At 35.1% G+C, this 11,957-nt stretch overlaps 1 protein-coding gene across 4 annotated transcripts; it reads left to right on the forward strand.

Annotated features, from left to right (window-relative positions):
- The first annotated feature begins 4,794 nt into the window (after positions 1–4,794).
- LOC113691118 (uncharacterized) lies at positions 4,795–10,717 on the forward strand. 4 transcript variants are annotated; one of them, XR_011815137.1, is made up of 5 exons: positions 4,795–5,055; positions 5,160–5,242; positions 5,331–5,373; positions 6,082–9,822; positions 9,910–10,717. XR_011815137.1 is itself a non-coding variant. In XM_072050895.1 (5 exons), exons 4-5 carry the CDS (start codon positions 9,517–9,519, stop codon positions 10,603–10,605), a joined length of 1,002 nt encoding a protein of 333 aa, XP_071906996.1. In that variant the 5' UTR covers positions 4,804–5,055; positions 5,160–5,242; positions 5,331–5,373; positions 9,173–9,516; the 3' UTR covers positions 10,606–10,717. The 4 variants fall into 4 exon arrangements, 2 of the variants coding, with proteins under 2 accessions (XP_071906996.1, XP_027065127.1); XR_003448547.2 differs by having other exon boundaries at positions 6,583–9,822; XM_072050895.1 differs by having other exon boundaries at positions 4,804–5,055; positions 9,173–9,822.
- Positions 10,718–11,957: the final 1,240 nt, after the last annotated feature.

Genomic DNA, 11,957 nt, shown 5'->3' on the forward strand with positions numbered 1-11,957 from the left:
CCACCTGGCGTGAGCACGCTTAAGCCAATTTCCTGCCACCAAGCAACAAATCACTAAATGCAACTAACACTTAACAAAAACTCCAAAAATATAAGAAAATTAAAACAAAAGCCTTGGGTTGCCTCCCAAGCAGCACCTTTCTTTAATGTCATTGGCTAGACATTGTCCTGTTTATTCATGGAGGATAAAATCGCGTAACTCGCTTCAGTGCTTCATCTTCTATGTAATCCTGATAGCCCTCGTAAATAGAGTAATTTTTGAGCACACGAGCTACGGTCTTCCATGGACTAGTAGATGGCGCCAAACAACCAAGTAATGACATTAAATCTTCATTCACTCCTCCATCACAAGCACTTACTGGTTTGAGATATTTTGCCATCGTGACTCTTAAATTGTTCCTGTCATGAAACTCAAAATTTTCTGGTATAATAAAATCAATCTCACTAACAGGAATTAAAGAATAAGAGTCAGGAAAATATTGATTAAGGAATGGAGGAGATGTCACCGCATTTGGAGATTGTTCACTGGATTCATTCACTTGAACCATTTGATGTTGGGGTCTCAATTCTTGCGCTTCAATTTTCTTTTCAACTGTATCTTTAGATTCTTCTTTTTGAGACCCTTGCAGTACCATGTCATTTGTCAGAATAATTGCACTCTCATCTTCCTCATGGTCGATAATAGTCGGTGAGGGCAATTCTTCATAAACTGGAGAAATCAATTTGCTCATTTTAGATGCCCATTCATGCCTTCCTTCTTTCATCTCTTCACTCATCTTTTGTGTCTCCTGTTGAAGTTGATATACCTCCTGTTGAATTTGATATGTGTTAGTAGCTATTAATTCAACTATTTTTTCAAGAGACATACCTGACATGAATGACGGTTCTTGAGACTCTAGCTGTTGAAAATCTATTGGCATTTGTTGATAATTAAAATTGGAATCATCCCACCATCCTTGCTCATACCCATTTGAATAAGGGTCATACCACGTTTGAGTCCAGGGTGAAAAATCTCCATAATTATTGAGTGGGACACACAGATTATCTTGATATTCGGGGCACATACCGGTTGAATGATCCCTGGCATAACAAATTTTACAAGTTGCAGCAGCCATTCTTTCTCTAATAGAGTTTAGTGCCTCTGAATATGCAAACTTAGCAAAAAAACAAGCCTCATTGCCTTCCCTGGAAACAAAATCCAGTCTATCACCAAAATACGGAGTGTTAGCAGCCATAAACTAGTAAAGAAAAAAAAAAGAAGAAAAAAAAATAAGAGGGAAAAAAATGGAATTGAAAATAAAATGAACTCAAAAAGAAACAAATTAAATAGGCACCAGTCCCCGGTAACGGCGCCAAAAATTGACAGGGGTCAAGCCTGTGCAATAATAAATATTTGCTCAAATAAAATATAATTTCTGTAGATAGTGATAAGCAGGGTCGAATCCACAGGGATTGGGGATAATTCGTTTTTTCTAGAGTTCAAAGTATGGGGGGATTTTTGGATTAAATGCTAACTAAATAAATTAAATGCAGAAAATAAATAAAAGAAATAATTATTGGAGAAACTCTAGCCAAGGGTATACTTCAGAAATGGTTCATGTACTGATAATTGATTCACAGATAATTCTAACATTTATTAATAGATTAGTTATAGTTGTCATGCACGCGATAAACAACCAACCTTTCCTTACTTTTCCGATAGTTAAGGTACGACCGTTAACTATTTCTCTAACTCAAAAACAACCCTAGGTACGACCGTAGGATTTAATTTCTAGATTGCATTAAGAATTAGAAAGGCCCAATCCTAACTAACAAACACGCTAAGAGGGTTTGTTTAAATTAGATCGTATGTTCTCCTGACATAAACCCAATTACGCCAGTTGCTACTGAGATAGAGATAACGAACAATTACGGATTCAATTACCCCTAATTAGCACAATAGCCTACGTGAATAATTAAATATTGCGCATTTATTCAATCATACACGATAGCTATAACAACAATTAAAAGTAAAAAATATACGAATACCAATAAATGGAGGGAGCAGTTAAAATAAATTAGATCTCACAGTAATTGTTGAACCAAATCTTCAGTTGTCCCCTTGACTAGCAGTGTAAAATTAGTTCTCCGTTACTGGAGAACAAGCCATGCAAATAATTGTTCCAAACTTTTCCGTTGTTTCTTTCTACCAAAATCGGCTAAGCAGAAAAGTCAAGGCCAAGAGTACCAGCCGAATTGTTGTTTGATAAAAAGAAAAACTGCAGGGAACAAAGGATTGGCCAAAAGGCCAAAAGGCTCTGCCGACTTCTGCTTTGCGGCCGACCCCGCAAAGATAATAAGAAGTCCCCAAATGCGTTGGTGGCTTCCTCCTAATCACACGGAACCTGACTTTCTTTTTCTCCTTAGTTTCCTAATGGAAAAATACTACCAAAAAGAACTAGTTTCCTAAATAGCAAAATAAACCACAAAAGAAAGTATTTCAAGTTCCCTAATTCAACAATAAGACTAGTAATTAGAATTCAAGTCTTCCAAATCTTCCTCTAAAGCTGCCCAGAGTTTGAATCGAACTTGGAAATCGATCCCGAACGTGCCACCATCAAATTAATTAGAAGATTGCCCCTTTTTGTCACATTTTGCTCTTTTTCCTACAATTTAGCATCATTAACCAAATATAAGTAGAATCCATCAATTAACGCAATATTTGACTTGAATAAAAGGAGAAATAATTATAAATTAAATGACAATTTCACACCCTATCAGTCTGCCAGGATTCGATAAGTTAGTGAGCCCCTAAGCAGATGCAAGTTGCCGACAATTGGCAGTTTTCTTGGGCCTGGTGGCAGCTTCACAGGCTTGGATTTCTTTACAATTTTGACTGCCATCAAACCAAAGAGGAGAAATGCACCAAGGAAAAAGAGAATATCCATGAGGATTGGGGAAAAAAATTCTGGGACGGTCCTAGCATGGAAAGTTAGAAACTATGCCAAACCACTTACCCCATTTTATAGTCAGATAGCCAGTTGTTGTTATGATGTGTATGATGGCGCCATTGAAAATTTAGTACATTGAGCGCTGTTTCTACAAAACTTGTTTGATAACAGAATTTGCTTACTTATGAATTTATTGAAACTCACTTAATTTGTACATAAAATTTTGAGTGAAAGTTGTATCACTTACGGCAATATTTACAGCAATGTATTATCTCATACTCTTGCACATTTTTACGCATATATGCATACTCTCCCTCACACATTTTCACACATATACATGTATTCTCTTACATATGCACGCTCTCATACACACACATACTCTCCCTCTTCTCTTCGCCCTCCCTTTCACACACACACATGTATACCAATTTCTCTACAACATACAATTTAAAACATAATCATTTTGTCAAACAAACACACACATATATATTCTTCTCTCAAGCAGACACAATTTCACACTAAAACACATACTACTACACACACGCACACGCACACGCAGACGCACACGCAGACGCAAACACACATTCTATATTAGCAAATAATTTATTAGTATTAAGAAGAAATATTTAAGAAACTAATATAATATATAAATATAGTATACTATTACTGTTAAACTATGTAATACACATAGAATAAAATATTTTAATTCAGTGCTCGCATTTAGCTGATTATCAAATAAATTTGTCTATATGGATTCAATAAATTGAAACTCCCCGAAATTGGGCTTCAATTTTCGTATTTCAAACTTCAACTTTTAAGTTGTATCAAATGCCCTCTTATTAATGTTACGTTATTTAGTTATTAATGAGAGGAAAGGTTGGTGGTAATATACATATACAGCAAACTAGACTACTAGACGGGAAGTTGTTGCAAAATCAAGAAGAGTGGTCACTTGTTATAAAAACTAGAGGAGAAGTTAGTGTAACTTACTCTAATACTTAATGTAAATTGCCGAGACTATTCTCTGCCTTTTGTAAATTAGCCACAAGAATAAATGTATTAGCCTGTAATAATTATTAAATTCATGTGGCAAATAAACTGCTGCTACCAGTGATAATTGAGTGTAGTTTATTAGATTACAAAATTTCTCAGGCGATATTAGATCACTTAGTCCTTGGATTTGGTTAAATTTTCAGTCGTCAGCACAGAAATCATATTCGGTTGAGAAATCGACATCAGTCATCAAAGTCCGGATGACAATCTTTTGGCAGGTTCAGTGTCGGCTACACCAGTGATGGAGGAAACTGCAATAAGGAGTGAAATGAGAGGTGATGTTCTTGTGTATTTTCTGGTGCTGTACACGACAATTGCTGTTTCGTTTGGCTTTTTTGTTTTGTTTTTTCTGTATTGGGTTCTGCAATCCAGCTGTAAAGGGAATCCATCCTGGTGTTTAGATAGACATGGAGTGTGTTTGGCGAGGATATTATTTGAATTATTATCATCATGGGCAGAAAATCAACAAAAAAAGGGTACGCTAAAATTGTGTGGCTCTGGCCCCTGGGTTGCGTTCGACAGACATCGGACCACGGCGTACAATTATTAGAGTAAATTCCCAAAAAGTGTGACTTTTTAAACTAACTTCCCAAAGGGTGGTGATTTTTTAGTATCTTCCCAAAGGATGAAAAACGCATCCAGGAAATGCATTTTTATAAATAAAATCGCAATTGTCAAATGCGTTATTTTAATTTTCATCAATTTATTTTAATATAAAAAATTGGTTAAATAACGCATTATTAGAATGCCTTATTTTAAAAAGTCTCATAGGATGAATGCGTTTTTTGTCCTTAAAACCCATTTCTGAAATGCGTTTATTAATAAAAAAACGCATTTGCTAAATGAGTTGTTTAGCATATCTAAGAAGCCTGTTCTACTCCCCGGTACTTCATAAGGGGTCTAAAAACTAATTTCCCCTCAATCCCTCTCTTTTTCTACCCTAACTTCTTCAGGCGCCAAACAAAACGCACCACCCATTCAATTTTTTCTTACATCTTATCCCACATTCGCAGCCAACGTAAGAGCAAGGGTGGTGATTGGGAGACTGCTGAGCTAATTAGGCATATTATCAGGTAATACTTAAAATCCCAAATTTAGGGTTTATGTAATGGATGCATTTAATTATTTTAAAGAGCAAAAAGCAAACCTGAGATGATTCTTTGGGGTTTATTGACAGAGGAAGATACCCTACAAAGGGCGAGAGTATTAGACAAAGAGATTCTGGAATTTTCTCAAATTCTACAGATCATCTACTCTCAGGTTTCTTTCTTTCTTTCTTTTTCCCTCTCAAGTAAGTGCTGAAATTTTTTTTTTCCCTCAAACTTAAAGTAAGTTTATTTTTTTGCAGATTCAAAGGATAAATTGTTGCCAGAGTATTCATTCTCTTCAAAGTGAGTGCTGAATTTCTTTTTCTTTTTTTTTCATACACTATTTTTGGTTGAAATATAAATGGCTTCCGTGTGTTTATGACATTTCTTCTACTAGTATACTTTTATATGTTGAGCTTCCAAGGTTGGAATTTTTGCTTCCTGTTGTTCTTGAAACCAATAAGAAGGGTGAAGCAATCAAAATAGTATAGAGCAATATGCATCCCGTACATTTATAGAAAAAGACAAAGTACGTGCCATCAACTAATGCATCATGAATTAAACTTCTAAAATCCGGATCTATTACTACTTGAATTCATAAATTTTTGACATCACCCAGTAATGCATCACTTAGATTCAAAAATGTATTGATCCATAATCTCTTGCACAATAATGAATTATAGAATACAAAGGAATTAAGCAATCCGGCAAACCCCAGCAGACAAAAAGTAAAAGATTTGGGAAAAGATATCCCCAACAGACCATAATATGAGATGATTATGTCAAGATGCTAAATTAGGCTCCACACCTTGTACACTTTGCTGGAGATTACTTCAAAACTGAAGCAGGAGATATATTTTTCACCTTGTTTTCGAATTTTCTTTTTTTTTTTTACATGTCAGTGTAGTTAGCATTCAGTTAATTTATTTGAAGATATCTAACTTTCTCTCAGTTTACTTGTAAGAATGTACTTAATGTCAATTTAACTGGTCTGAACCATGATTTTGTTAGAAGAGGAGCAGGGGATTTTGTTAATCAGTCCAACAACTTGCCTTCCGAGCCACCCACTGCATGTGTTGTGTGCGTTCTTGTGTGCCTTTTTTAAATTCTCAAGACCTAGATACATGCAAGAGTTTAGATACAAAACGTAGCAGCATATTACATTCAACACTTTTGATACATGTATGTCTACTCTCTTTCAGTTATTGTTAGGTGGTTCTTGAAATATTTTCTTATTCTTTACTGGTTATTGGCGAATATGAATGTTGGCACTATAGATATTAATCTAAATTAATGTGTGGTCATGTCAAAATGAAAAGAAATAAGAGACTACTATAGACTTTTATTTTTGAAAGATTCTTTCACAGTATAGAACGTAATACCTGTGGACAGTTTAGAAGTTTAGGAGTTACCTACATTTACAAGATATGACTGGTTTTAAAATATGCTTTTTATTTATAGTATTTTTCAACATTCGAGATGAATTGACTGTAGTTTACATTGCATTTGAAGGCTTGTTAGCATATGTTTTAATGGATCTTCAACATCCATTGAAACTTGCTTTATATTGGGATGGTCATATCCAATATTATCCTGATTTGGGATTTATAGGCCCAATTGGCAAGATAGTTACAATCAACCACAGGATAAGATTTGGAGACTTACTAAGTAATATACACTCATATATTGGAGTGGATACAATAACTATAGATTTGAAGCTCATCTGCAAATATCCTGATCATGGACCGTGGGGTTTCAAATTTTGCCCATTACTAATAATGAACGAAGAGGGAATGGATTTGATATTTTCTTTAGCAGCTGAGTACCCAAATACTATGGTTCATCTATACATTGTACGAGAATCAGTTGTCAATTGTCAGGAGGGCAATAACATCTTCACCAGTAAGGAAATGGCTCCATATGTAAATTTGCTGACACAAGATGTTGAATCTCCGATATTACCTGCACCTACAACTTCATGCACTCAATCTTTTCTTAAAGATAAGCATGGTGCACAATGGTTGCCATCTTCAAATAATGATATCATTTTTCGTGCTATGAGTAGTATGTCACCTTCATTGAAACCCATCCAATCATCATTACCTACTCCTTTAGTGTCACGGAATGCACTCGAATATACAGAACATAATGAAACTGTGAGTGCTAACCAACAAAGACAGGTGCATGTACTAGAAGATGATGTTGGCTGTTCTAGTTCATTTCAATTGGATCATAATAGAGAAGAAATTGGAACTATGAGAACCATTTTAGCAGCTGAAGAACCTATTGTTGGGGCTGAAATTGGAAATGCACTTGGGATAACTGATGTGATTCATAACTTAGTCTAGAATGAAGCATCTTTGCTGTCTAGAGATGATGCTTTCATTGATGCTGAACAAGGGCAGTCTGATGAAGACAGTGATTGCAATGTCGAGGTTGAAAATGAACAATGTACTTTTGGGGAGGATAATGGTCATACTAGTAATAATGTTACTTTTAGTCCTGAATTACCTGCTTACAATCCACCCGGAATGCCTTTTTATTTAGATATTGGAGATCTTGACAAATTTGTTGTCACTGGTAGGGGATCTCCTACAAGGATAGACTTTTGGAGTGAAAATAGTGCTGGTATTCGCAAGCATATGCGATTCAGTGAAAAAGAGCAATTGATGATGGCAGTCCGACTTTGGTCTATGGAGCAATGCCGCGAGTTTCAAGTTCAAGAGAGTCGAAGTACAGCATGGAAAGTAAAATGTTTAAAATCTGATGAAGGCTGCAAATGGCAACTTATAGCTTGTTTGAAAGCTACACATAAAACTTGGGAAGTTACTAAGTTGATTCCAGACCATACTTGTACTTCAACGGCATCAACAAATGATCATAGGCATCTTCAATCGAGGATCATTGCTCGCAGAATTGTGCATTTTATTAAAGAAAATGCACTTGCTAGTGTCAAGCAAGTTCAAACTCATGTTAAAAAAACTTTGCATTATGATGTGTCATACAAGAAGGCATGGATTGCTCGATGTAAAGCTATTAAAATGGTCTTTGATGATTGGCCAACCTCATTCACAAAACTACCTAGGTTCATGGCAGCTATGGTATATTATAATCCTGGTACTATTGTTGTTTGGGAACACCACCCGTGCAGTTTAGAAATTTTGAAGACATTTGGCTATATGTTCTGGGCATTCAAGCCAGCAATTGATGGTTTTTTGTCATGCCGATCTGTAATTAGTGTGGATGGAACATTTCTTCACACTCCATACAAGGCTAAGTTGCTACTTGCAGTCGGACAAGATGCAAACAATCAAATTTTTCCTTTGGCATATGCTTATGTGGATGAAGAGACCAATGAAAGCTGGAATTGGTTCTTGCGTCTTCTTCGTCAACATGTTCTTAAAGAAAGACAAGTTTGCTTGATTTCTGATCGTCATAAAGGAATATTAAATGCAATTAGATTGCAGAGGCTTTGGCAACCCCCATATGCAGTTCATCGACTTTGCTTGCGACATGTTAGGAGTAACTTTAACACAAAGTTTCATAACACGCATCTAAAGAAATTGTGTTGGGATGCTGGTTCTACCCCTCAAAAGCGCAAGTTCACCAAGATAATGGCAGAAATTGAGAGGATTGATGCAAAAGCTGCTAAATATCTAAGAGAAATAGGGAAAGAAGAGCTATGGACCTTAGCTTATGATGGGGGATACCGACATGGAATGTTGACAACTAATATTTCTGAGAGTTTCAACAATGCAATCAAAGGTGTTCGTAATCTGCCTATTAGAGCTGCCGTTGAACTAGTATTCACTCGAATAGTTAAGATGTTTCAAGATAAGAAGGAGGATGCTCTACATTGTCAACATCCACTTCCAAAAAGGCCATGGAAGATATATCGAGAGGCTGAAATTAAAGGCAGAAAACATAGTGCTGTGCAATTCTTATAATCAATCATAGTTCTACAGAGTCATAATTGGATTTTGGTATTCTTTCATTAGAGGGTCTAACATTGACTTCTAATCAATCATTGATTTGTATGTTTGAAATTAAATCCTTCAAGTGTTATTTTCTAATAATTTTATCTTTTTTTTTTGGATTTTAGGACATATGGATAATGAACAATTAGTTGCATGGATAATGAACAATGACGGTGTATTGTTGATTATTCTGTAGGTGGAATGTCGATTTTAACCTTTCTAGAGTAGCAATGCATGTATTAGTTGTATATCGAGATCAACTAGATAGCTTGAGAGATGATCATATAAGTATTTATTTCATTTATTTTGTAATTTTCCATTTTGTTACTCATAGTTTGTATGGCAACCATATCCTCAACACATTTTAGAGACATTGCCTCAGTGTTGTTTGGCTAGTTCTGAATTGTGGCGTAGTCGAACTGCACTTATTTGTTGGGATATAGTAGAGCTACACCTACCAGATAGGTGTATGCGACAATTTGGATTTGTTCAGCATATTCCGGCACCATGTGACACGGATTGGAGTTTGCATCAAGTGGATCGTCGAGGTAGACGAAATACAGATTGGACCCTTAAACACTACCGCCACATCCAAATGTGGATGGATCGAGCTTCAAGTATACAAGAAGGTGAACTCGAGGAGGTTCCTGGTGAGGCTAGCTTAGAGTATATGACTTGGTATAAGCAGCGTACAAGATTGCTTATTGGCAACCCATCATTGAGACCACTATTACCAGCTGGTTATCAGGGTATTGCACCAGCTAATGAGATGATGGTAACCATTATTTAGATATTTTTAATTGACTACTTTGTTTAAAGTTTTGTATTGGCAGCATTAGAATTTATTTTGATAACATTTCAGGTAGATACATTGCATCGTGTCTATTATAGATCACTTGAAGCATTACCACATGCTGAGGCCATCTCTGTTCCTGCTCTCACTGATATTCGGGATATGTGCCAATCAACTATGCGTGCCATTGGATGTGAGATGAGATTGAAACTCCTACCATTGAATCCAATAATGCCGCTCTCAATGGATGAAGAGTTGCAACATGTAGTTCCACGGGCACGTGTTCGAAGAGCCACACAAGAAGGTTCACAAAGAATCCATAGAGGGGGACGAAGGCGAAAACACGTCCAAACTGATCAAAACAGTGTACAAAATCAGATTTTAAGTCAGGATGAGTTTGTAGGAGATCATATGTTGAATCAAGAGACTAGAGACGTGGGAAATGAGGAAACAACTAATGAGTTCAATCAGACATGTGATCGGACTTCTGAAATCAATCTCGATCAAGGTCAAGGGGATGAACATACAGAAGCTGATACAACACATGCACAAGCTGGTGAACATGATCTGACGCATGTGCAAAGTGATAAGCATGATCAGACACATCTGGAGTTTGATTTGCAACATCAAACACAAGAACATGTTGATCGAAATAAGTGTGACACTTGTAAAGGTCGTGGTAAAAATCAGCATCTACCCTTGCGGCCACCATCTAAAAGAGTCAGAAGGCAAAAGTTGTGTTACTCTGGAGGCATTCTCAAATGATTTATTGTACTTGTCTTGTTATAAGAATTCTTATTGTATAAGAGAATTTGGATTGAAAACCAAGTAAATTTAGTATATGAAATTAGATGTGATATTATATCATCTTATGACATATTTGAATATGCAAGTGTTTGCTTAACAGGTGATATAAATTAAGCACTGCCCTCCCTTAGAAGGAAATTGGAGCTCATTGCTAACAAAAGATTGTGAAAATTTACCTTTATACCCTAATTATTTGGAGAAACCTAATGGCCAAATTTTGCAAAAGAAACTTGTTTCTTGTCAACAAATTAAGTAACTGATTAAACTAATTAAATTACCTACGAGTGTTACTTTCGCGCAATTAATTTACGTTAAATATAAAACCTACAAGTTTTTCATAAAGAACTGGTATGTTATGGGCAATTTAATTTTGTTTTAACTTTCAAATATTTAATTTATGTTAAATACAAAACATACTAGTTTTCCTTTCATAAAAATATTAGTATAACACTTTTTAAATTTTACTTACAAACATTTATATATTTAACATAAATTATATGATTCAGAGTAAAATGCCTGCCCCCATAGCTAGTACTTTATTCAACTAATAGAAGAAACCCATAAAGAGTTGGTAAAAAGTGGGTAATTTCTTTTTTTTACTTTCACGTATTTAATTTATATTAAATACAAAACCTACTAGTTTTCCTTTCGTAATAATATTATTATAATACTTTTTGAATTTTACTACCAACATTTGAGATACAAAATTAGTGTATACATATGTAAAATCCAAAGTTCAAAACCTTTAAGCCTTTTGCAAACCTGAAATGAAATCTCTACCAACTAAATTAATAACAACTATGAAATAACAATTTTTTTGGATCTTGACTTCCATTAGTGAGCTAAATTAATAATAACTTCGATAAAATAATAAGATAATATTTAAAACAAAAACCTTACATAATCGAAGTCCAGAATGAAGAAATGAAAAAAAGTGGTACATATTGTAAACAAACAACGCATTCATCTAATGCGTTTTATTATAAAATAACGCATTTCCGAAATGCGTTTTATGGTGAGATCAAAAAACGCATTCTAATAATGCGTTATTTGACCAATTTTTTCATATTAAAATAAATTGATGAAAAATAAAATAACGCATTTGACAATTGCATTTTTATTTATAAAAACGCATTCCTGGATGCGTTTTTCATCATTTGGGAAGATACTAAAAAAACACCACCCTTTGGGAAGTTAGTTTAAAAAGTCACACTTTTTGGGAATTTACTCACAATTATTACAATGAACAGCTAAAAGTATGAGAATTGAAAATCGACGACCAATGATCAAGTTTGGTATGAACGTATATA

The sequence above is a fragment of the Coffea arabica genome, chromosome 5c (genome assembly GCF_036785885.1).
Source record: "Coffea arabica cultivar ET-39 chromosome 5c, Coffea Arabica ET-39 HiFi, whole genome shotgun sequence".
Classification (NCBI taxonomy): Eukaryota; Viridiplantae; Streptophyta; class Magnoliopsida; order Gentianales; family Rubiaceae; genus Coffea; species Coffea arabica.

Bases quoted from the DNA above. Each gene is read 5' to 3' on its own strand.
- LOC113691118 (XM_072050895.1), top strand. From the start codon at position 9,517: ATGCGACAATTTGGATTTGTTCAGCATATTCCGGCACCATGTGACACG. The intron at 9,823-9,909 runs GTAACCATTATT...ATAACATTTCAG, and splicing joins CACCAGCTAATGAGATGATG to GTAGATACATTGCATCGTGT.